General features: G+C 39.2%; 2 protein-coding genes across 2 annotated transcripts; both read right to left on the bottom strand.

Moving 5' to 3' along the window:
* Positions 1-5,329: 5,329 nt before the first annotated feature.
* On the bottom strand, positions 5,330-6,670 carry LOC149160870 (expansin-A4-like). Its single transcript, XM_089435421.1, has 3 exons — positions 6,428-6,670; positions 5,997-6,309; positions 5,330-5,887 (listed from the first exon to the last, which is right to left on the bottom strand). The coding sequence occupies exons 1-3, from the start codon at positions 6,570-6,572 to the stop codon at positions 5,584-5,586; spliced, it is 762 nt and encodes a 253-aa protein (XP_089291547.1). The 5' UTR covers positions 6,573-6,670; the 3' UTR covers positions 5,330-5,583.
* Positions 6,671-11,312: 4,642 nt separating this feature from the next.
* LOC149160869 (uncharacterized) lies at positions 11,313-12,380 on the bottom strand. The gene has a single exon (XM_089434725.1). The coding sequence runs from the start codon at positions 12,378-12,380 to the stop codon at positions 11,313-11,315; it is 1,068 nt and encodes a 355-aa protein (XP_089290851.1).
* Positions 12,381-26,915: the final 14,535 nt, after the last annotated feature.

Here is a 26,915-nt window from a genome sequence, read left to right as displayed (position 1 = left end):
GGTTTCCTAAGGGTACGTATAACAAACTGAAGTTCAAAAAAATCGGCCCATGCAAAATTCTGCGCAAATTTTCAGCAAATGCATATGAAATTGAACTGCCACCTGATATAGGTATATCACCCATATTCAACGTGGCAGACCTGTTTCCATATCATGCCCAGACAGCAGATGAAAGAATGGTACAGCCACAACGGGACACCCAGTTCGAGGACAGTCTTTGGAAGAAACAGTTACCATCGGCCAAGACCCATGAGATAGAAGGAATCATCAGCACACAGGTGGCCAAGAAGACACGCAGAAAGGAGTATCTGCGTTATCTCGTTAAATGGAAGGACCGTCCAATGGAGGACAGTTCCTGGCTCGACGAGATACAGATTCGGAAGGCAGGCTACTCGGTGGAAGAACTCATGGAACGGAGCCATGAGATCTCTCTTTTACCCCGGCAGCCTGATGCAGGAGCATCTGGTCGACAGGGCGCAGACCGAGAAGGGGCAGACAAAGTTTCTGAAGAAGATTAGGAGAAATGAATATTTCGACAAATGGACAGCAAGACTGTCAGAGTTTTTATTTTTTTTTATTTTGTTCTTCAAAGGTCAACTACAGCATTTGGTTTATTAGCTTAAATTTCCTTTTTTAACTTGTTCTGTTTTAATTGTAATAACAGGTCCTAACTAGAGTTGTTAAGGGACTGTAGTTATAGGTCTTAAACTAGAGTTGTTAAGAAATTAGATAAATGACAATAATCAATGTAAGCATTAAACCCTTATGGGACAGAAGAAACAGGCAAGCAAACAAATAGCCAGGTCACGTAACTGAAAGCAACTGTCAAGCAACTGTAATGTAGAACTACCAAGCAGTTATCTAACTGCTGAACTATTGTATAAAAAGACAGAGGAAATAACCCAGAAGGGTTCTGGAGCGTAACATTGAAAAGAGTAATAGCGAAATACATTTCATTTCCTTCATAAATTGTTCAGTGCACAATTAATTTCCAGATTGCAAGATTTATGTCCTCTAAAATAGAATACGCATGCATAATTAGTTCTGTTCATTCCATTCAATACAAACAAATACCGTGACAGAGTTTCACGAACCTACGCATTCACATCCATATACATTTCTGTTTAGTCCACACATTACAAGCAGATACAGCAACCAAGTCTCGTTACTCCAAAAGCAAACATACATATATATACTTCTGTTCATTTCAATACATTGCAGGTCGATACAGTAACAGAGCATCACAACTCCAAACATCTCATGACCAGCCGAGGCCGAGAGCAAGTGAAAGGCGAATAGAGTCAAGCAAAAACGCAAGAAACGACGGTCCACAGACAACTGGTAAGCAACAACACCGAGTTCCATAGTTATTACATACACTGTGTAAATATATTGCAGGGTATAAAATTCCCAACGACCAAGTAAACGAATACCCAGAAACCCTCCTATCCACAGCTACAGAACGACCGAACAACGAATATACAAAGGACCGAGCCATTAAACGAAAGCAACCACAGAAACCCTCTAAGCTGCAGATACGGGTTGATACATTACAAAGGCCTGACTCTTTATCAAATACAGACCACCGAAGCAAATAAATACAGTGAAGACTAAGAGCCACAGAAGAGGGTAGGTTAAGAACAGAGCTACCCGGAGGATAGACAGTCGAAGTCCCTGCAAAGCCACGGGACCGGTCACCTGCAACCACTACAACAGAATAGCGTTAGGGTCATAACCACATCCAAAATCACGCAACAGAAGCAGTACAGTGAAATCGTAAAGGAGATAACAGAGAGTAAAGACCCGTGTATGGCTGACGGGGCGAAGCCATACCTGTTGTAAACCGACCCATAAGTCGTAGAAACAAAGGGACAACCTGACCACAGAGGAGCTGCGAGGGGTTAGCAACATTTCGAGCAGAGAGTAATGACATATAACAAAGAACAAACCCTCACCTGAATATACAGTGCCGAATGTTGGACTAGAACCAGAGACGGAGTTGGACACCTGAGCAAACCACCGAGGCGGAGCCGAACACCTGAGCAAACCCCAGAGACAGTGCCGAATACCGGAGAGAGCCACAGAGAGCAAAACAACACAGTGAAAATGACCAAATGAGCGCGAACCGGCCGAGAAAAAGGGTAAAGAATGGAGTTAGGGTTTGACAAATCTCGAGACGGACAGGTGTAGCGTGGAGAGGCAGAGTAGTACCGTGGGTGGATTAATAATCACCTACTTCATAAAATCGCAATCAAACCATATCCAAAAACCAAATAATAGTGCAGGTCCACATAGGACTGGGTAGTGCGGGACACGTGGGCTGGGTCCCCATCATCAATTCTTGTGTGTGTGTTTTTTTTTTTGTTACAAAAAGGGTAAAAAGGGTTGGTGGTTCTTAAACTGGAAGCCCTAGTGTCCGAAACATCAATTCTTGTGTGTTAGTAAGGTCAAGTTGTTTGATAAACTTTTGAACACATTCAATATCTAGACCTACATCCTAGCAACTGACGGATAGTCGAAAGCGAAATATCTACCATATGGTGGTTGGTCCATATGATTGTTCGTTACTTGATCACTCTTATCGCGAAAGCCTCAATGAGTTGAGGTGTCAATATTGTTGAGCTTGCATGTTCATCAACAATGGTTAGAGGCAATTTGTTTTAAATGGAGGTCAAGTGATAGCTCAAATATATGGTGGTGAAAGAGAGGTGTTTGCGAGATTCCAGAGTGGATGTGAGTGATGATGAAGACCAATCACACATAGATTATACTTGTTGTTGTGATATGTGTTTTCAATGTTGTATTGAAAATAATATTTCCATGTGTTGTCATAAGTTGTCGTTGAGAGTTCCCAACCGTCAATCTAGAAAATGTTGTTTCCTATGTATGAGTTGTAGTCATGATCTAGAAGTGTGGAAGTCAAAAATTTATGTCATATATATAAATAACTCTTATGATCAATAAAAAGATCACAAATCAGAGTATGTGTTTTGTGTGTAATCTCTCTTATCTTATAGATTTCTAACAAATTCAAAATCAACTTTATTAATTATTATTAAAAAATTATTTTTAAATTAAATATAAATAAAAATCTACTCCCAACCATCCATATTTTAGTATTAAAAAAATCAAAATATATTATTTTTAATCATAAAAATTAATAATTTACTATAATAATTTAAACAAAATAATTTGTAAATCAACAAATTCACACAATTTTTTTTTTTATACCAAACTCTCCCACTATCTAGTGAAATTTGCAACCAGATAAAGAAAAGGACCAATCCGGAGGTCCAAAACGGAACAAGATCCTTGAAGAGAGATCCCAACTAACTATAGTTACCAACTTCGGCAATATTGGCCCAACAAAAAATCAGAAGTTCTCCTTCGATTTGGTTCAGGTAAGAATTTCGCACGGAAATTTCATTAAACAATTTTTTTTTATATTAATAAAACTATAATATACTGAATTGTATACTAAAGGATTTGCAGTTATGATAAATATAAATTCTTATATTAAAATATTGGTAGAAAATAGTAAATTTATAGTTTAAAAAATAATAAATTTCATATTAAAATATGATAGAGAATGATAAGTTTCATTTGTTTGTTTAGTTAAATATAATATATCAAAATATGATATAGAATGATAAGTTTTATTTGTTTGTCTAGTTAAATATAATAAATATAATATGGTAGGGTATTTGTATTATATGTAGAAAGAGAAAGGAAGATATAAATGATTTCTTTTTACATTGTCATTATGAGAAGGCAATATGGGATAGGATGTTGGATTATTTCAATATTGTTCTTATGAGACATTTCTGACATTTCTGGTCACTTTTCTTATGCATTAGGTCATGGATCAAAGACCATAGTTTCAGAGTGCTACTTTGTATATTTTATGGACCAAGGTACATCTTATGGACCATACCGTGGATAAGTAATGAGATCATTTTCTATTAGAAAGGAATGAAGGCCTATGAGGATATTATTAAGGCAATGGCCTATTTCAACTAAATAGGGCCATTGCAGAGAAATAAAGGTTACAAAAATTTTAAATCTAGAGATATATGGCAAACATTTCCTGTTGGTTTTTTTGGTGGTGCATGTTCCATGAGAGAATGTGGTTTTGGAGCAGCCATTTATAGGAAACTGATAAATTCTTGCACTTTTGGTGGGAAGGTGGGAAAGGAATCAATAGTAGAGTTGAAGTTATTGCATTGTGGGGAGTACAGATCATGGCCAAATGGCTTAGAATAGAACAAATGCAGATTTATGGTGATGCTAGGGGCATAATAGAATGGGTCAAGAGATTCAATGATTTCATTCTCCTATCTTAATCAATTGGATGAAACACATTAAAAACATTGGTAAAGACGTTCCATCAAATAAATTTTGATCATATTTATAGAAAACAAAACATGACAGTTGATCTGCTATCAAACCATAAAAAAAAAAGCATAGCAAAAGACACATATAAGTTTTATTTCTGTGCTTTCGAACACAGTGTTACGACCAACGAGCATCAATTATTCATAAAGAAAGACAGGCAAGGCATCAATTATTCATAGGGAGAGACATGCAAGGAATGTAATTTTTATACTTGAGGATGTCCAAACATCATAATTTTTTTTTATAATAGTTAATATTAATTCAATTGTTACGCAACATATAAAACATAAGAAATACAGTGCAGCAAAGGAAACATTTTCAAAGAGAAAATATTTAATGTAAAGAAAAATGAATAGGTTGAAAAGAGAACTTAGTAATATGTAATCCAAAGAAGATAGATAAGTGTTCTAGGATATACGTACTAACCTTTTATTAATATAAAGAAATAGCGTTTTTCTATTGAAAAAGAAAATGATAAGTTTGTAGCGGTGAAAAACAATAAATTACATATTAAATAAATATAACAGAAAATAGTAAAATCTATTTGTAAATATTTATAAGAGATATGTTTTTGAATTTTTTCCCTATTAAATTTACTAAGCCAAATTTTTCCGTAAGCTTGAATTAGAATTTCATAACTATAATCCCAGCAACACCATGGATGGCATTCGAAATGACGTTTCGTGAGAAAGCATGAAGCAATGAGACAAGTGATACGCATATTCATAAGACAATGACACACTATTGCACTGACACATCGCTACATTCACTTTCTCGTGATTGCTAAAAACGCTGGACGTTCATTTGAAAAGCGAGTGCATGTAATCAACCAAAAGTTTTGGATGCCTCATCTAATGTTTACACAGAGCATTGTTTTTAATTGAACTTCAAAAGCAACACAGTAATTTTTAGGCCGGCCGGGACCAATAAAAACTGCAACAAACGAGTCAATTCTTGAAAGGAATCTGATAATACAGTAATGTTATATTGGGAGTAACCGAACAGACACTGGCGTACAGTTTCTTTTTCATTAATAAAAATCGATAGATATAGATTACAATTCAAGAATCACCTAACAATGCTGACAACAGGGAGAGGGTATCGACAATCCGAGTCACCGCATCATCCCAAATGACACATTCGTTAATTCATGGCTATACAGAGTCTACAATCGACTTCGGCCTATCCTTAGACCTGGCCTCCTTCGAAAGTCTGGCCGAATTGCCAGTTTGAAGGAGCAACATTATATGAAACAACTGTCCGGCCATCGCTGGTTGTGACCTGGAACGAAAGGCTCTGTCCGTTGAGGTACGAATTGCTTTGCCAGTTCTGTCCCCAGTTGCGTGACATGGCCTGCCAACCAGTCCTTGACCCTTTTATGGAAACGGAGTGGACATCTCCAGCTCCTCCAACATTTGTGATGAGCACCAGGTTGAAGTATGAGTGGCCATTCACCGTGAAACGAATTCCTCCCTTCCTCACGCAGGGGACCCTGCATTGCCAGCCCCATAGAAATTAGTAGAGAGAAAGATAAGACTGGAAATGGCGTGAGAATATGAATTCAATTAAGTTATGCAAATGATCACGGGGCAAAGAAATACCTTGTGTAGAGGATGGGGACGATCCCACCCCTGTACTTCGCGATCTTCAGAAAAGCGGGCTCCGCCATATCGAAATGCTGCAGCGGTGGGTTGCACCATCCACCATTGTCGTTGGGCAGAGCGTTGTTTGGCGGGCAGAAGTTGGTAGCCGTCACCGTGACAGTGCCCGGCAAACACCATTGGGGATCGTCATTGCATTGCATTTCATAGCAGGCTCCGCAGCTGAGTCCGTCGTTGAAAAGGGCAGTGCTCAAAGCAGCCGTATTCGTTCCATAGCCTTGGCTGTAAAGATTACCATATCCACAAGCCCCTCCTGCAGCGTTTTGACAGCCAGGAATTCAGGGTCCAAAACAACCAAAGGAGATCCTAATGCATTTAAAACCGCATTATATATGAAATATAGCCAAAGATACAAGGTTATGGAACTTTACCCATTGTCCCGGAAGCATCACTGCCACCGTAGAATGTGGCATGAGCAGACTCCCAGCCTCCATATCCATGAGCTCCAGTTAATAACCAGATGAAAGTTAACAATGACGCCAATGCAATGCTCTTTACCAGTTCCATCGATCTCATATTAAGCTACAATAAGAACCACCACTGGAACTACTTAGAGCAGTGACTCTAAGTTAAAAGGGCAAGTCTGAGAATCAGGGAAAGCTGAAGCCAAAAGGGGACGGACTTGTTTGGTTGGATTTGTAGTGAGGCTTGTGCAGCGTATATATAGATGTATTATTACTATATCAATAAAAGTTTCTGTAGCAATAAAAAGTTTCTGTATCTAAAGTAGTTTCCTGATAAGTTGATGTTTGAACGAAATGAGTTGTTGTTCGGTAGGCAGCACATGGGGAGTGCACGCACATGTGCCTTCATTTGGTCCACTTACACATGGTGCAGAAATTAAGTAATGGTCGATATTGACGCACAGTGAGAATTATGAGGTGGGCTGCTAGAAAGGGGTATTTGTCCAACCATGTGACGCGGATAACTGTGTTTGTCAGTTGAATGGATTTGTCTGAGCATGGGAAGGGGATAACAACGGTTGTCCATTGAATGATAGTGACATCAGTCACACATTTTGTATCGTATGCCAACATTGTGGTAGCACCATAACTCCTTAACATATTCAGAATGGAATGATCTCTGGATGGTAGGAGTCTAGACCATGGGAAACAAACGGGCTGACACACCGGCCCATGTTTTGCAAACTTGTTGTGTTTGATAGTGTCTGGTTCCCAACATATTACCTAGAAAAGAAACGTGTTTGTATATAACTTCTCCGTTCTATTAATTGACCCCGAATCTATTGTAATCGTAAGAAGCGTTTTCTCTGTGAGAACAGCTCGGTTCTCTGTGCAGTCATTAATGGAAAGCTATGGTCCATGATACAATAATCTCACACCATTCGTTATGTTCAGTTGCCACTTTAACTATCTTTTAAGATCTACTAATTGACTTCACAGCTGATATGTCCGAACGCCACGATCGAAATCATGTATCAGAAAGTCCTTATCCAATGGCCAGACCTTCATTTGCTTTTCATTCAACCTATGTTTTTGTGGGGTTAATTTTGACAAAATTTTAATAGGACTTTTCTGGAATGGTAAATTTCAGGAATGTAATTTATAAAAGTTTAATTTTGACAAAATTTTAATAAGATTTTTTTGAATGGTAAATTTCAGATTGATCCTTCCATTTATTATAGGAAATACTTTTTTTTAAACTCTTTATTGGAAGTTTGGTGACGAGGAAATGATAAGTACAAACCATAGTTTAAGTTGTAGTTTTTTTTTTTTTTTTTTTAAATGAATAGTTGGTCTTGTTCTGATCATGTAATATGGTTATGGGGTTTATTTCAACAGTTATTGCTATAATGTTTTGGTGTTTACATATGCCTTTTCTATAGGATCTTAACAAATTGATATTGGTTTTTAACTCGTCCAAAATTTGTTGTCGATATGGGGCAGGACCTGAGGGCCCAATTCTTCACATTATTCGATTGGGTGACAGACAATAGTATTCATCACTCGATTTGGTAACAGACATGCAGCGTCCCCACGTAACCCGACAGATTAAGAGTGTAGCGTGGAATTCTGATTTGTGTCATCCAGAATCAGACAACTAAGAGAACGATGACATTAACTTTAAGGGAAATATATGGGTGCTCGGTCAATTATTATTGCAATAAATTGAAGCCATAGGTAGTAACGGTGATTCTTCTCATCCAAAATCAGACGACCAGGAGAGCGACAGTATTAAATTGTTAGGAAATACGTTGTTGAGAAGACAACTAGGAGTGTGACAGTATTAAATTGTTAGGAAATACGTGGTTCTCGGGTGAATTAGAATTGCAATAAATGGAAGACATACCATGTGCACGAGCTTCACTTTTTTTGAACAAATTTGTCCACCCAAAACACCATCGATCGGAAAGTGTGAAATTCGTAGTTCGTGTGGATTCACTAAAAAAAAAAGTGTGTATATATTTTTTTTCAGAGAAAAAACCAGCATAGATTTATATTAAGGAAATATAAAAAACCTCCATACATATAGCTGCAGCAGATAGAGAAACCCCCTGAGATGTAGAAATGGATTCATATACATATAGTCCGAAGACTACCATATCAGAAGCTAAAATAGGGAGACCAATATATTACCTCAAAATGGCCCACAAGGCCCAAAATTGTCCCAAAATAGACCCAGAACCAAAAAAGAGATATCCACATATCCACATATTGATTACAATATATATTACCCATAGAAAGGAACAGCCGAATAGTAGAGGTCCAAAAATTGAAGAGGAGATACCAGCAAAATGAGAAGAAAAGGAGAAAACGAAGCTAAGAAGATCTTCAGGCAAATAGCTGCGCCTTGCATAGATTGGCGATCAGGCATCTTGGCAAAAAAAATCATGACAGGACTGAATTCGCTGAATAATGGCCTGAAGAGGGATCCCCGAACCATTGAAGATGTGATCATTCCGCCAAGTCCACAGAAACCAGCAAGAAATGATGAACAACGATCTCTGAGAAGAGGAATGCTTGCTCCACCAACAAAAGGCTTCCTGGACAGAAGAGAAGATGGTGAGAGGAAAACCAAACTGCAAAGACAAGACATACCAGATTTTGAGAGTCGAGGCACATTGAAAGAACATGTGCAAGTTTGATTCCCCGTCGTTTAGGCACATAGAACATCTGCTCGGCCCCTGCCATGATTTCCTCTGTAGAACCTCCCATGAAAGATTTTTATTCCAGAATAGCAGCCAAGAGAACAAAATCATTTTGAGAGGACATGCAGCCTTCCAGAAACAGGTGGGAAACTGTGGCTGAGGACTACCTTCCGTGATAGAGATGAGATCAGCATATATAGATTTTACATATGTTGACTGATTGGGATTTTTGAGGCCCCAAACCAGGGAATCTTTTGAACCCGATTGAAAGATTCCAGAGCTGCGTAAACTCGTTTTTGTCATATTCCACTGGGAGATCATGGATAGAGGGAGGTGCAGATCTTCACCCTCCTTCCAAACCGGGGAAAGTCCCGACCATTCCTTTATCAGCTTATCCCAGGTAAAACAGCCCAACCTATGAAGGGTGTGGAGCAGCGGCTGAGGAAAAGAGAGCTTTCGGGCACCTGTTATAGTATCATAACCAATAAGAATACTGGCCCCTGTGCATATATTCCAGCAGAAATACTTCATGAAGAGGTGTTGAATTTTCCTGTAACTGTGCCAGATGGACGATCCTCTCCCGACACCAATAGATCTTCTCCTGTACCAATAAACGATACTTCTACCTCGAAGGTATTTTGCCTTTATAATTTTACTCCATGGGCCATTGCCAAAAATGCCTCGGTGAAGTGATTTGCACAGAAGGGCATTTCTGAAGGTGCGCAGATTCAAGAGGCCCCATCCACCAGCATTTTTTTGGCTTGGAAATAGCCGAAAGCTTGACAAGATGGATTTTGTCCTGAAAAGAATGACCACCCCACAGAAAATTTGCAATCAATCTGTTCATGTGGTTAATAATGCTAGCAGGGAGAAAAAAAATATGGCCCCAATAAACTGAAAGCTGTAAAAGAACCGCCTGAACAAGGATGAATCTGCCAGCCAGGGAAAGGAGTTTAATTCCCATGATGAGATCCTTTTATAAAAACAATCTATAAGCCATAGCCAGTCCACATGCGAGTTCCCTTTTGCTTCTAAGGAAAACCCTAGATATTTAAGCCTGTGCTTTATGGGAATAGGAATGATATTCATCAGATCAGATATCCAGATAATAATCTCCATGTTTGATTCATTATGAAATAGGAAAGATTTTTCCTTATTGATAAACAACCCTATAGCTTTTTGAAAGTTGATGAGAATATCATTTATACAGATCCATGAAGCCTTGGTAAGCATAGCAAAGATTAGGACATCATCCACGAAAAGATTATGAGACAGAGAGACTTCTTTGCAGATCTTAACCGGCTGGCATCGCTGCTCCACTACTGCTTTATTTATCTGCATACTGAGGGAATTCATAACCAGAATGAAGAGCAGAGGGGAGAGGGGGCATCCCTGACGAAGACCCCTCTCAACCTGGAAGAAAGGTGAAGGAATTCCGTTGACTAAAACCGAATATTTGACATTCTCAACGCAACTCATAACCCAGTTAACACATTGAGTCTTCAGACCAATTTTAGCAAAAAGGATTCTTAAAAAACCCCAATCCACACAGTCGTATGCTTTTTGTAAGTCGATTTTGAGGATGGCTGCGTCCCTGTTTCTTTTTAGCATTGAGAACAGAGCCTCTTGAGTCATAGCAACAACATCCAAAATAAAACGACCCTTTAAAAAGCATGTTGGTCTGCCGAAATAAAGGAATTCAAAATTGGCTTCATTCTTTCCGCAATGATTTTTGATGATATTTTAAACATGATATTGCAGAGCGATATAGGCCTGAAATCATGAAAAGTTTCAGACCTCTTTTTCTTTGGAATTAGAGCTATATAAGTTGAAGTGGTGGCGGAATGTATGCTTCCAGACATCCGGGAGGCTTCGACCATGCTCAGCAAATCCGTTTTGAGAAGATCAAAGAAATGGGAGATGAATTCAATAGGCCAGCCATCCGGCCCTGGGCTTTTATCCTTTTTGAAGGACTTTATGGCTTTTAAAAGTTCCTATTCAGTAATTGGCTTGATAAACTCATCGTTTGCAGCTTCATCGAACATTTCAGGAACCATCTCAATGCCCCACATAGCATCTTGAAAATGAACCTCCCTTCTTCTGTATTGATTTTGGAAAAAACTTACATCCTCCATCGTGATCTCCTGCTATGTTAAGTAAACATTTCTAGCTCTATCTTTTATGCTCCATATGTAATTCCTTTCTCTCCTAGCATTAGCAAAATTGTGAAAAAATCTTGTATTCCTGTCACCCTCCTTGAGCCATATGGCTTTGCTTTTAAGGCGCCATGTAGCCTCCTCTCTTAGTAGGATGGTATGTTTTCTCTTCTCCAGTTTCCTTATCGTGCTTTTTAGATCTAAAGAGAGGTTATTAGGATCTGCTGTCTGTAGAAGGGAATCAAGTTCTTTCTGTATGTTTTCCAAGTCCTGTTTCTCCTTTCTCCTTTTAAGATTCTGCCATTCCTTTGTCAGAGCCCACAAGCTTTCCATTTTAACACGAAAGGGCATATAAGGCGCCATTTCAGATTCGATGAGACTCTTCCACTTGCTAGAGATTAATTCGTTATATGAAGAGTCAGTTAGATGGAGCTGATTGAATTTGAAAGGATAGTCAATTCTGATCGGCATTTCCCTCCATTTTAGGAAGATGGGTCTATGGTCTGAAGAGTAATCGTTCCCAATGGATAAATGCGGCATTCCCATTTTTGCGATTATGCTGGCATGCACAGTGGCTCTGTCTATTCTTTTTGCTATAAAGGCCTGTCCTGTCCTGCTATTGTCCCATGTTGGCCCCAATTTATCAGGGGCAATGTCCACTAGATCCCTAATTAGTAGTTCTTTCCTCATTCTATCAGCCAGTGGATCCTTTCCCCTGCAGTTGCCCCAACTTTCGTTGGGACTGAGAATGAGATTGAAATCACCCACCATCAGAAGAGAGTCTAGCTCAAAAATGCGAGACTGAAAGAGGCTTTCCCAGAAGGGAAGTCTATTTTTATATGGAGCATAGATATTTATCAAATTGAGAACAGAAGCTTGACCCCTAATATAAGCGGTTATAAGAATTCCTGCGCTGCATCTGAAAGCTTTTGCTCTTATCACTCCTAGGTCCCATAACACAACAAGGCCCCCTGACTGGCCATTTGCCCCCGTGGCTACGATGTACCAGTGCGGAAACATTCTCCTAAAATAGGCAACTGACACATTACTAGGATGCATGGTTTCTTGGACAAAAATGATCTTTGGATGTGCCCTGAAAAAGACATCTTTAAGCGCATTAAATTTTGGAGCTGCGCCTAAACCCCTAATGTTCATAGAAACTAGGAAAGTCATTTTGATGATTCCCCAGCCGTACATGCTCTAAGCGGCTGAAATTCAGGAGAGTCAAATACAGGAACTTCCACAAGTGATAGATTCCTTATTCCATGATCAGTAGCTATAGTTCTGCCTCTGAAATGACAACTTCCTCCTTTTGTTTTTTTCCTTACCGTTATATTTTTTGCTGAATTTGGACTTATATTAGGCGATGCAGCGGAAATCGGCTTATGGATCGTCAGAGGTTCAAATTCCAGAGATGTTCTATTTAGAAGATGGTCAATGTCACTATCAGGCATGTTAACAGGAGAGACAACGACCGATTTATCTGGGGAGATCTCATGAAAATGCTCGTTCGTAGCTGGATTTTTTAGTTTGGAGATATCAGACCGAGATTTAACAGGCGAAGGAGAGGATGAGGATATCTGGATTGGGAGAGAACCAATGACAAAGTCGCTTTGATTCATGGGTGGGGGAGAGGGAACCGGGAGATCCTCATGAGGTTCTGGAATTTGGGCGATAATAGGAGGCGAGGAAACAGCATGCGGCCGACCACGTGAATCATGAAGGGAGCTACATGGATCTAGCTGAGATATAGATTCATGGAAATGATTCTTTTTTTTAGTGTGAATCCCAAGATTTTGTTCCATCTGAATGGGGGGATCCCTAGCCTGTAGAGATCCCAGGGAGTGATCAGAATTGGACCTCCTGTCCAGATTGAAAGAAGATTTTTTAACTTTTCTAGGTGCCCGATGATAGCAATTTTTGATTAGGTGACCAGTTCTATGACACCAGGAACACCTGAAGGGTATGCCCCAGAAGTCTAATCTTTGGTGGATTTTTGTGCCACCCCAAGCAATCTCCAGGTGATCAGGGTATCCTCCTTTGTAAGGTCTCTCGATGAGGATCTAAGCAATTCGATTGTCATTCTCTCCTCTACACCAGGGATCTACATAAACAAACCTGCCAATCGAATTGCCAATTGTAGAGAGAGTTTCTTCTGACCATAGTTCCAGCGGTAGATTCGGGAGTTTCACCCAAATTAAATTGTTTGATGGTATGTTCTTTAGAGGATCAAAGCCTATATACCATCGAGAAAGAGCCAAAAAACTTCTGCCAGAGACCCAGTGAATGTTTAGAATCATCTCAAGATCAGATGTGTTTAAGAAGTGGAAAGAGTACCAATCTTTCATAAGCCGGGAGATGATGGGGGTATACCCTAACAGAGGGGACCATTTTTCTGATAACCATTTCCTCATGACCAAGTCATCCATTTCTGGGAAGTTCCACTTCCCGACTAGAGCCAAGTTCTTTAGGCTGTCAATTATTTCTGTAAGGGTGGCCCCATTCAAAGAAACAGCTTCCGGTGGAGGAATTGTTTTAACAGGATTCCTAGATTTGTTAAAATAGAGAGAAGGGGAAACACCTTTACTAGATTTATCGCCTTTTGCCTTGTTTAGCACTTTACAGGCTGGATTAATTATCATGTCCTTCACTGTTGCTTGCCAGCCTGTCATGTTTGTTCCTTTTTCCCTCGTTTCCTCTGCTTGAATAGTAGCCTGAACAAATGCTCTCATGGCTGATGAGTCGGACTCGTCCTCCATCATTTATGAACGATAGGACATAGACAGACTAAGATGGGATAAATGAAATCTAGTGCCATAGTAAAAGTACGAGCATTTATCGCCCATAGACCTTACATTTTAAATACCCCAGAAAGAGAAATTCCTGGATGATATGGAAATTTATTAGACAGATCAAGGAGAGATCTGTCCGTGAGCTCAATCCTGACAAAAGTACATAGCTGGATAGGAGAATTTAAGATCCTCTGTAGAGAATAAATCAGGTTAGCAGGAAGAAGACTCTAGAAAGAGGAGAATGGAGGCGGACCTGATGGTAGACTAATAAAAGCTATACTGATGATAAGACAGGGTCAGGAGACGACGAGAGAGGGAGTGTATAGTCAGGAATTTTTTGAATTTTCTGGTCATCGGAAGGATAGGGAGGCTCTCGACTGAATTCTGGTATACCGTCAGTCATTGAAATCCACCAAATTGAACCAAAGAGGATTCTGAAACTAAAAGCAGGAAGTTAATCCTGACAGATGATGCAGCAACAAATGGGCTGAAATGCACACCACCAATCCCCTATTCTGATGCGAAAATCAGTACAGGGGCTATAGAATACTATGGAATTTTTTATCTTATTAAGGATTGTCTTCAGCATCATTGTTCATATGTCAGTACTTAACCTATTTCTATACCAGACTTAGCAACAGAATAAAATCATTCTCGCATTAGAAAAATACAGAAACCATGATAAGAAACAGAGATACTAACCTCCTTTGAGCAATGGCCGGAGCAGCGGGAGAGAAAACGTCCACCAACGATCCAGAGAGAGCCACACTGACCTAAATTTTACCGAGATGGGACTCGCTTACATACTCCTTTCACAATGAAAAACTGCAGAGATTCAAAAGCCCATAAAATCCCAGATTTTGAGAGAAAAGAGCACATTTTAGTGTTCTGGAAATTGACTCTGTTTCTACCACCCTCCTTAACAAGATTGCAGAGACTCAGAAACCCGAGAGCCTGGGTTTTGTGAAGAAGAAAAACGCAATTGGCATTTTGGAGAGCTATTATAGGCACTACAGACCGACGTAAACTCCCACCTTTCTATTTCCGGCAACCTACCATGCAGTCTATAAACATCAGACGTGTCCAGCTGAGAGAAGAGAGTATCATGCATGAACCCTTTCCAGTACGCACGGTGGCAAGGAACTTATGGATCTATCGGCACAGAAATTTTAAGATGACACCTGTAACAGTCTAGCTACGCCTACCAGCTGCAAGTCTCCCGGGAGAATATCTGTCGTAATCTATAATAGGTGGCTAAATACCCGTGAATACTTGCTGAAGTCCCCTCCAGTCCGATTGCTACATATATGTTAGTATTCCAGAATTCTTCTACCAATAACCAAGAGACACACTCTTATAATAAAATTTTGACATAGGGTGGTCCAAAGTCTAGCTTGCTTCACCAATCAGAATGATTACTCGCCAGATGTCTATTACCTGACTAGATGCCAAAAACCTGATAACCTGTGCGTGGCTGCAATATGATCTTGGAAAGCTCTCTGGATACCGCTTGTTCTCACCGCGTTCTGACCATCGCTCCGACATTGAATAATAATACATTGCTGTATGTAATCCATATGACACCCTTTTCCTTTCCTATTTTTTTCAACCTTTTTTTTTCTATGAAGACATTTTTTAATAATTTCTACATTTCAATTCATATTCCTAACCAATAAAAATTTTAATCATTAAACTTATTAAAATTTTGATGAAATTTAAACTAAAACTAAAATTAATTATAAAAATTGATTAAAATGATAAATTATATAATATTTTTAATAGAAATTAATACATTTAATAATCTGATTTATTTAATAGCTAACTTAAATCTATCTTAATTGTGGTGTATCAAGCGCCTAGAGGGATCAAATTGTTTGAGCTTTAAAGTTTTTTTTTGAGTGTGAAACTAGGAAAGATTTGTACCTCGAGAGATTTGATCTCTCTAGGCATTTCATAGATCCTCAGTTAAGATAGATCTAGGTTGGTTCCATTTTGCAAAGTCACACAAAATTTGTTGAATATCTAAGTAATATGATCATTTTATTTTAAGATGGATTAGTTGTCTTAGTATTAAGAATAGTAAGTGTAATAATAAGTAAAATGATGAAATAAATTTTTCAATCAAATATCTTGACAATCCTCTTTTAGAGTGAAAAGAGAGGTGATCCCTCTCAACCCTTGGTAGATCTGTGGTTAAGATGGATCTATACTGTATAATATATATGTATTTGACATTTAAATATTTTATTTATAATATATATGTATTTGACATTGAAATATTTTATTTATAATTCAGGTTATCCACATTAAAATGTTAAAAGATGTCTCCTCAATTTTTTTTCATGTATGCATACATTTAATTATTTTTATTATTAATATTTTCTAAAATCCTATATATCAAGTCCATATTAAGAATTGAAAGAATTACAAATATCATACAATGAATTAAAAGGCAACTACTAATGGAATAATAATTCTCTCAATATGTTAAAATCTTATACTCAACCTACCTATTGAAATATTTTATTTATAACTCACATTAAAATGAAATAAATTGCACATCTCCCTAGTTATAGATACTAAAAACTATAAGATTTTTTTTTACTTTAAATTACTTTATTTTCCTCCATATAAAGTAGATATATAATTCTTTATTTTTTATTTTTGTTGATGCAAGAGTTGGACCTTCTATTCATTAATAAAAAAATAAAGTACATAGAATACATCAAAATTCCCAAGCTATGAGAAAGAAGGGAAACTACAAAACAGTTTACGCTGCTCCTATCTTCAAACATTACAGTCCTCCAAAGTAGAATATAAGAATTTGGAGTCGGTTCCAAAAATGACATATAATTAAATAAAAGAAAAGACCGTAAACTCGCCTAAATGCTTAGAATTGGGTTCTTTTGCCCGCACGAAGAACCTCTTGTCCCTCGATGAACTCCTTCTTCGCTAGACTTGGCCTTCCTCTTTTAATCTCGACCATTGAGTTTGTCCAAAAGATTTGACGGTTGTAGACCCATCCCGCAAGAAAAATCTGCTCACCATTAACCGCAAGTGGCTGCAAACCAACCCGATCAATCTGAACCGTTGAAACACCTTGTGAGATCCGACGGTGGAGAAGGAAATCGCACCCACCAACTTAAGTGGAAATTAGCATGCGATAAAGGTGGTATTCCTCCCGACCCCACTGCCACGTGGAGCTTCCTAAGTGGGATCGCTCCCAAAAAGCAAAAACTGCTTCCCACTTGTGCGGGCAGCGATCAATAGAAAACCGCCCAGGTCGCGTTAAGAAAGGTTGGGAAAGAGAATCTCTGGTTTCATGGTCATCAGGTTTCCTCTGCTCCCAGATGTTCGCATCATCGACCCTCCTTGACCCGATGCGTGACGCTTTCAACTCCTTCATTTCTACCACCCCTAAAGCTCTTTTATCCTCATCGGTACCACTATGAATTTCCATGCATCCATTGATCCAGGAATCTCTTGTTATCTTTTCCGAACCGTTATCAAAAAACCCCATTGTGAGCCTGCCTCTGAGCAAACCCCTACTGGTTAATAGTACCCGTCTCCATTGCTCTCTTAAGGAACGTTGTATTGTCTTCATTAGCTTGGTTTTGACAATCCGTTTTTAGTCTGTTTTTAGGGTATTCGCGCCAATTCATCACTGCCCTATTATCTGTGCAGACTACTCCTTAATTGGCTAGCAAATCTGCTAGCTTGTTGGCCTTTCTTCACACATGTGCAAATCTGACTGTTCTCAGGCTCTGTAAATGACTATGAATCCGTGGAAGACTTGAAGTAGCCTCCAATTTGAAGAAGCTTTCTTCTAGTCTTGTTCCCCAGCTTATTCTTTTGACAGAGTTGATGACAAGCTCGGAGTCAGCTTAAATGATTATGTTTTGATGATTTTCCGAAACTAGGAACTCAAGATATTGTTCCATGGTCATTAACTCCGCCATGTTGTTGGTGGTCTTTCTTAAGTGGCCATAAAAGATGAATAGAATATCTCCTCTGTCATCTCTTAACATCCCTCCATGGCCTGCCTCGCCCAGATTACCTTTGGAAGCCCCATCGATGTTGAATTTGAGAAAGCCCTTAGGGGGAGGATGCCAAAAGTCTAGCTCAGGGTTCCCCATAGAACTTGTCCTAACAAAGCCCTAAGGAACCAGTCCCTACAAATCTAGCTGGCAGAGAATCTTCCAATCAGTGGCCGACGGGGGGTTCAATGGAAGATTTCGAATGGTAGTACTAACCGTTTCCTTAATATGTTTTAGAATCAGATCATAGATATTTTGGGAAGAATTCTTAACATTCTTGAATATCCAGTTGTTCCTTTCTTTCCAAACATTCCAAATTATGAAACTTGGTGTAAGAGCTCATGCGGAAACAAGAACTTCATTTTTCGAAAAGTTCTTTCTCCATTTGGTGAGAGTATTGAACAGACATCCCATGTCTCTATCAGATTGTTGGAAGATAGCTGCAAAAGAATCCCATAATCTGGAGGTGAAATTGCAATTGTTGAGAAGGTGCTCCATGGTCTCCTCTTGGGCTTCACAAAGTTGGCATCTAGAAGGCCCTAGGAATCCCCTTTTCCTGATATTATCCTAGGTCAGGATTTTCCTCTGCAGAACTAGCCACAGAAAGAGTTTAATTTTCATCCAACCCTGATGCTTCCAAAGGTTTTGCCAAATCCTGTTAGGAGCATCAGGATTAAAAACAAAGAGTATGAGTTTAGCCTTTTTAAGATAGAAGTTCCCCTCATTGTTGCTGCCCCATCTCAGCTGGTCATGCCCCCTAGAAACTAGAATTTTCCTTTGCTCCAACATTTTCATTAGTCTTTCGGCCTTGGTTTTAAGATGTCTGTCATCTCGGAGGTCTAATTTTCTCCATTTTCTCCATTTCCCTGGACTATTGGTTTGATCCCAAAAATCCCTAACTTGGGTGAGCTCCTTAGTATCAGTCTCTGCTTTGAGGTCCTCCAGGTCCTCCTGTAAGAGAATAGGTTCTTGTTGCCATCTATCCTCCCAGAATAAGGCTAAGTCTCCCTCTCTAATTTCCTAGAAGTTATGGTCTTGAATTAATCTTCTGTTATCCTAGGCTTTGTTCCAAATATGAGATCCTTTAATATTCTCATCCATCCTTATGCGTTCATTATCAGGCCAAGTATTTGCATATTTTTCTTTCCAAGTAATAGCCCATTGTGCTTCTGGTTCCTTTATCCATTGCCACCATAGTTTTTCCCCTAGAACCATACAAAGAATCTCAAGATCATCCAGTCCAAGACCCCCATGGTTTTTGGGTTTGCATATTTTATCCCATGCAGCTAAGGCCCATTTCTTCTTTTCTACCCCCTTGCCCCAAAGAAAGTCTCTTTGTATGTTTCTAATTTGATGCAAAATTCCTTTAGGGCAAGGATGGCAGAAAGCATAAAGATTGGGATTGATTGAAGCACAGCCTTTGTGAGGACCAACCTACCAGCCAAAGATCTCATAGTCCATTTCCTGGTTTTGTCTTGCAGCTTACTAATAATCAGCTCCCAAATACTTTTTTGAAACGGTTTTGCAGTTAAAGGAACCCCCAGGTATTTCGAGGGGAGAGAGTCTCTTTGGAATCCCAGAATTCTAGATATGTTCCTCTGAATAGCAATATGAGTATTGAAGAAAAAGATCTTAGATTTGGAAAGATTAACTTCCAAGCCAGAGGCCATGGCAAAGTCCTTAAGGATTTGTTTGTAGGCAAGAGCTTCTTTGACTGTGGGTGTTCCTTGCAACATGGTATCATCAACAAATTGTTGATGGGTTAAGGCTTGTCCATTGTTAGAGAGTTGTATACCCCTGATATTACCGACTGCTTTTGCATACTTGATGGCTCTGCCTAGACCTTCCATCATGAGAATGAAGAGAAAGGGAGATAGAGGGTCACCCTACCTAAGGCCCCTAGAAGGGGTGAAAGTCTCCAAAGTAGAGCCATTGACAAGAATTGAAAAACTAGAAGAAGTGATGAAAGCTAGGATCCATCTTACCCAATTGTGATCAAACCCGAAAGCGATAAGAACCTTCCTGATGTAGTTCCAATTCAATTTATCATAAGATTTGGCTATATCAAGTTGCATGATCATTCCAGCTTTTCTCTTACTAGTAAGAGAGTGAACCACTTCATGAGCTTGGATGATGTTATTTAGAATTTTCCTTCCTTCCACATATCCAGATTGTTCCCTCGAAACTAATAAAGGTAAGAGGGGTTTGAGTTTGTTTGCAACCACCTTTGATATTATCTTATAAACAACATTGCATAGAGCTATAGGTTTGAATCTATCAGGGGTTTGAGCTTGCTCCTGTTTAGGGATCATGGCCATAAAGGAGGAATTCAAAGCTTTCAAAATGGTTCTGTGTCTCCTAAAATCTTCCACTACCTGCAGAATGTCTTGTTTGACAATATTCCAGCAAGATTTGAAGAAATTGACATTGAAACCATCTGGTTCTGGCGCCTTACCATTCTTCATTTCTTTGAGAACCCCACTTACCTCCTCTTTCGTCACAGGCCTGTAAAGGTTAACATTATCCTCTCTGGAAACTATCCTGGGTATGCACTTAGTGAATTCCCGGATGTAGTGTTCTCTGTCATAACAGGTTTCCTGAGCTATGTATCTGAAGTGCTGGACTAGAATTGCCTCTATTTCTTCATGAGAATTGAGATTATTTCCTCTTTCATCCTTAATCAGAGCAATTCTATTATGTTCCCTATTTTCCATGGTGGATTTGTGAAAAAATCTGGTGTTGTGTTCACCTTCTTTTAGCCATTGGATTCTAGATTTTTGTCTCCAAAATATTTCCTCTTGACTGCATATATTCTCCCATTGCTGCTGATATCTGGTAGCTTGATCATGTCATGCTTTGTCATGGCCTTCTTTAATAAGGCCTTGGTTAAGTTCCTGCAGTTTTCTTTCAATCATTTTTTTTCTTCAAAGATATTGCCAAATTCAGTCTTGTTCCAGTCCTTAAGCCGTAGCTTGATATGTTTTAATATTTTCTATAGGATAAAAATTTTGGAACCCTGAATGTTTAAATCCTTTGCCCACCACTTGGTTACATTGCTGATGAAATCTGGGTGGGAAAGCCAGATATTTTCAAATCTAAAAGGTTTGTTCCTGGGGTTACCAATGCCCTGCACCTCCAGTTGTATCGGCCAGTGATCTGATCCCCCAAAGGGTAGTACTCCTGCTACCATTTCCTTGTCATTGAGCATAAGATCCTCTGAGATTATGAATTTGTCTAATTTGGAAGCTACTTGAGACTCTCCTCCTCTTTTATTGTTCCAGGTGAAAATGTTGTTATGCAGTTCAATATCCACCAGCTTCATTTCATCAATAAAGGTTTGAAAATCCACAAAGTCTTTGCCTAGTACTCTAGTTCCCCCCCTTTTTTTTTTCCGTGAGTGATTTAATCATGTTGAAATCACCCCCTAAGATCCAAGGTATTCCTGCATGTCTGTTTCTGAGAGTCTCCAAAGAGTTTAAAAGCCTCACTTTAGCATCCATTCTCTGTGGGCCATAGACATTTGTAACCAAATAGGTTTCCTTATCTCCTACTAGTTGAATTACTACAGATAAATAGTCCCTATTATCACCCCAAGAAACTCTCCTAGATTGTATATCAGAGATGCTTGGGAACATTACAAACTCAACAAAAATGTTGGAAAATTGGTGGATGAATGAAAGAAATGCTGCATATTCAAGCTAGATAACCACTTCTACCATGCTTAACCCCAGACATGGGCGAACACCCCCAAACTACAAGGCTTTAGACCACCAATTACTCACATTTTTAAAGAAAATGTGATGATGAAGAATACTAATCACACCAGTAGATGCACAGGACCCTGTGATGGCCAGCTGCAACCAGTTAAAAGGTTTGTAAATCTATTTCTTAATGCACAAACAGGATGACAGTGATCTGGCATTAAAACAACAGAAACATGCATACATATTCAATAATACATGCTAAATTCTAACACAGAGGTGGGATGACAGCCCCTCTAATGCTAAACATCAACAACACATGAAATAATGCATAATAGGCACAACCTAGAACAAAGAAGAAGAAGTAGAAAGTGAGAAATTAACAACAAAAGAAGCTTGTATTAGCTGAGAATGAAGACCGGAAGCTACAGGTGTCATAATAGTTGCAGTCTCCAGGAGTTGAAGTTTACACCAAAATAACATTCATCAACCTGATTACATCTTGGTTTTTGGAATATATAGAATTTGTTCACAAAAAACCTCTGCTAACCTATGCGTGGAGGGGTCATAACTGACCACCAACCGCATTTACAATTAGATATGGGTTTCTGTTGCAAGCTAAGTGTTTAAATGAAAAAAATCGGCCATTTGGTACTTTGATGTCCTTCCTGAACACGTGAAGAATTATTTGAATGAATTTCAATAACTGCTGCAGTCATTGAGCTGCTCGAGGATCGTCCTTCTCGTCCTTGATTGTGCTATTATTTAAATGTGGTAGATGAGGAATTCATGTGCAGATTGCTGGATCATCTCTTCCTTCTTCGTGCGCACAAAACATGCCAAAAACACTGAAAAATACATTGAAAATGGACGATGAACTGGGCATGAATGTTGACCGTTGGATAGCTCAGATGGACAATCGAGATCTCTTGGCAGGCAGCGATGGGAAGACACAGAGGCACGATGGAATATTAGCCGTTAGATCTGGAAAATTGGACGGTGGAGATTGGATTACGGCAGTTAGATCTGGCAAATTGGACGGTGGATATTGGATTACGGAAGCCATTGGGAGCAAACAGGAATGGAGGATCGAGGGTTGTCGGATTGCTGTCGGGCAAATCTAACGGCTATCGGGCGGCGAAGATGATCGACAATTAACGAGCAGGGAGCCGTACTGGAAGGGTGGTAAGTGGTTTCCTTGCACCGCTTTACAGGAAAAGGTGGTTTACGTACTGTGGGGCACGATCCAGTTAGGTTGCGACGCATGGCAGACTGGTCCGATGGGAAACCGCCTTCCCCATGGGCTATCGCGTGCGCGGATTGTGGGGAGAGGGATAGCGAACACCGTCGGATGATAAGGCGGGCGCGATCAGACGACGGTGGGCTACAGCACGTGCTCGGGGTTGATGTGACAGGTAAAGCCCCGGCGGGTTATAATTTTTTATTATATGCACGCGGCTGTATAAATTATATCATATGGACTTTAGAATTAAGCGAATAAAGGCTTTAAACGAATAAAGGGACCTACACGGGATTTTATGGTGTTTAAACAAAAACGCACGGGGGCCAGAAAAAGGGCTTAAGTGGGGTTTAATAGTGTTAAAACAAAAATGCCCGGGAGCCGGAAAAAGGGCTTAAGCGGGGTTATGGGAGGAAAACAAGGACAAAGGGGTTTAAAGGGGAATGAGGAGAATTTAAGGGGAAGGAGGAAACAGAGGTGTGGGGAGTTATAAGGGAATAAGGCAAATGAAAGGGAAGGATGAAATAAGCTGCTGCAAACCCTTTGCAACCCAAACCAGCACTGCCTGACCTGGTTTTACCCATCAAATGTTGCAAATTATAGCAAAGCTAACACTGGCTCCTTCTGGGGATGAGATCCTCCCTGTGAGGTCTCAAGAACCTACAGATCACTGCCTTTCCAGCTGCAAACAAATTAGCCAAAATTCCTAGTGTTCCATTGGGCATGGAGTCTACTGCACCTATATTAAAACTGATAAAAACACAATATTTACAACTTTTAAGGCCCAAAGACTTTAAACCACATAAACTTTCAAAAACCACCCTCAAAAACTGTCTCTCCTCCCATACTTTTCAGTATGAAGGTATTGTTCCCTCGAATCTGTGAAATGATGACAGGCCCTGTCCAGAAAGCATCAAATTTCCCATGATTGCCTTTCTTCTCCTTTAGTGCATCCCATTTCAAAACCAAGTCACCAATCTGAAAATTATTTGTTTTTTCCTTTTTGTCAAAGGCTTCCTTGATCTTTCTCTGATGTGTTGCAGCCTTTTCAACCAGTTGTTCTCGAATCTGATGTATTTCTGCTAAATCAGTGATCCTTTTTGCCATTTCTTCCTCTTCATCCTGCTCTTTTTGAAGGAATTTTGCCACAAGGAGAATTAATTGAATTGGGAATACAACATCAGTGCCATATACCAGCTTGAAAGGAGAATTGCCTGTGGATTTCTTAATGGTCACTCTGTTAGCCCACAGAGCATACTTGAGCTTTGAATCCCAATTCTTTTTATTGTCCTCTAATAGCTTTTTAATTATCCTGATCAGACTTTTATTAGAGGATTCGACTAGACCATTTCCTTGAGGATAATATGAGGTGGAATGAACAAGTTTTAAACCCAATGAATCACACATTTCCACCAATTATTTTTCCTTGAAGGTTGCTGTATTATCTGTGATTAATTTATGTGGACAACCAAATCTGCTGAAGATATTTTCTGTCAAAAACTTCATGACCACATGATGATCAGCCTTCGTGGTAGGGACTGCTTCAATCCACTTAGTGAAATAATAAGTAGCTACTAATATCCACCTGTGCTGGCCACTGGACTGTGGATTGATTTCTCCAATGAAATCCAAGCCCCACTGCTGAAAAGGTCCTTTTGCAAGTATTGGTTTTAAGGGCAGGGACTTCAACCGTTGTTTTCCTTCAAATCTTTGGCACATGTCACAAGATTTAACAAAAGAAAATACATCAAAAAATAAAGTGGGCCAAAGTACCCAGCTATGAGAATTTTATGGGTTGTAGTCTTCCAATAATGGTGCCCTCCACACATGCTGTTATGAAACTACTGCATAACTTCTTTTGACTATTCTTTGTCTAGACACCTTAAAAATATTCCAGATGGATCCCTCCAGTAGAGCAGATTTTTATTGATGCAATATTTTGCTGCCCTAAGCTTCATGGTTCTAGCTTGACTTTGAGTAAGCTCTAAAAGGATTTCTAGCTTCAGCAAGAAATTAATTATTTTAGCATACCAATTACAAGAAGCTAGGTTCTTGGCCACTAACTTCTTTCTCTCCGTTTTAGCTGTTTTTCCCACTTCTGCCTGACTATTTTCTGCAATTGTGCACAAGAAATCAATATCTAAAGACCTACAATTTTCTTCAGCCAATAACTTGGCAAGCCCCTGACCTCTGACCAGCTTGGTGGGCTTCAGATCTATATTAAATTCTATCATTTTTGCAATCCATTTTTCCCTTATTCCATTAGCATCAGGCTGTGTTAGGACATCTTTTATTGCAGCAGAGGGTACATATGCAATTATCTTGGAATGTAGAATGTAAACACTGAAAGCCTTCAAAGATTTGATAAGGGCATATGCCTGTTTTTCAATAATATCATACCTCAGTTCAACATCCCTCGAGTTCTTGCTGAAAAATGCTACTGGATGTTCTGAACCTTCTTCATCTGCCTGCAATAAAACTTCTACAATGGTGTCTTCAGAGGTAAAATAAAATATGTGGAACTCCTTGCTGTAGTATGGACTTATTAATGTGGGAGCCTCCATAATAGCTTTTTTGATGGAATCAAATGATTTTCTTGCTGCATCAGTCCATCTTACCTCTGACCCTTTTCTCAACATGGAGGTAATATGCTTCACCAGTTCTGCAAATTTTTTTATAAACCTCCTGATAAAATTAATTTTGCCCGGAAAGGATTGAATATCCTTCTTTGATTTGGGGACAGACAAAGTCTGTATTGCTTTTACCCTATCTAGATCAATCTGAACACTTACAGTAGACACAATATGTCCTAATAGCTTGCCTTCATTTAAAGCAAATTGTGAATTTTTGGGATTGACTGAAATTCCAAACCTCCTGCACCTCAGAAACACTTTTTTCAAATGCTGTAAATGATTTTGATGGTTTCTGGAGTATACTGTTATGTCATCAAGGTAGATAAGGACAAATTTGTCCTTCTCTCCCATAAATGCTATATCCATAGCTCTCTGAAAGGTGGCTCCAACATTCATCAATCCAAATGGAATTTTGGCATACATAAAAGTGCCCCAAGGACTGGTGAATGCAGTGTTTTCTTGATCATATGGGTGTACAACAATCTTATTAAAGCCTGAAAAACCATCCAAGAAAGACATTACTTTGGCTCCTGAGACTTTTTGCAACTGCTCCATCTTTGGTAGAGGATAGTTGTCTTTCTTGGAGCATTTATTTAAATTTCGGAAATCAACACACAGTCTGATTTCTCCACTCTTCTTCCTCACCACCACTAGATTGGCCACCCATTTTGAATATCTGAGAGGGACAATGATCTTAGCATCCAACAATTTTTTAATTTCTTTTTCAATTAGTGGAAGAAGCATAGGATTTATTGGTCTCAGCTTCTGTTTGAAAGGAATAGTGTCTTTCTCTAGAAGGATTTTATGTTGAATTATGTTCTTATCATACGTTTTTAGATCACTATACTCCTAGGCAAACACATCAACAAACTGCCTCATTAAATTACAGTATTCAGCACTTTGATCAGCAGACAAATGAGTGGACAAATTCACATACATAGGCTGACCTCGACTTCCTATATTATGCTTATAGACTGCAGATTGGTCTTCTTTTTGGGCAGCCTTATAAGACACATCATTTTGGTCAAACGGTCTTTCAAGAGGAATTAAACCCTTAGGAATATGGTTACTAGGAAGCTGGACAATGCTGTCTTTACCAATTTTATTTCTAAGCTGGGGTTGGTGGCTTTCTTCAAAGGCTTCATTTTCTTGGTCAATTTGCAATTCAGAAAACTCATCAATGACTTGAAG

This window comes from Pinus tabuliformis, chromosome 5_2 (assembly GCF_031772625.1).
Source record: "Pinus tabuliformis cultivar Carrire ecotype Pingquan chromosome 5_2, CPIR1, whole genome shotgun sequence".
Classification (NCBI taxonomy): domain Eukaryota; kingdom Viridiplantae; phylum Streptophyta; class Pinopsida; order Pinales; family Pinaceae; genus Pinus; species Pinus tabuliformis.
Note: the sequence above shows the minus strand (reverse complement) of the source record. Positions and strands in the feature narration are given on the sequence as shown.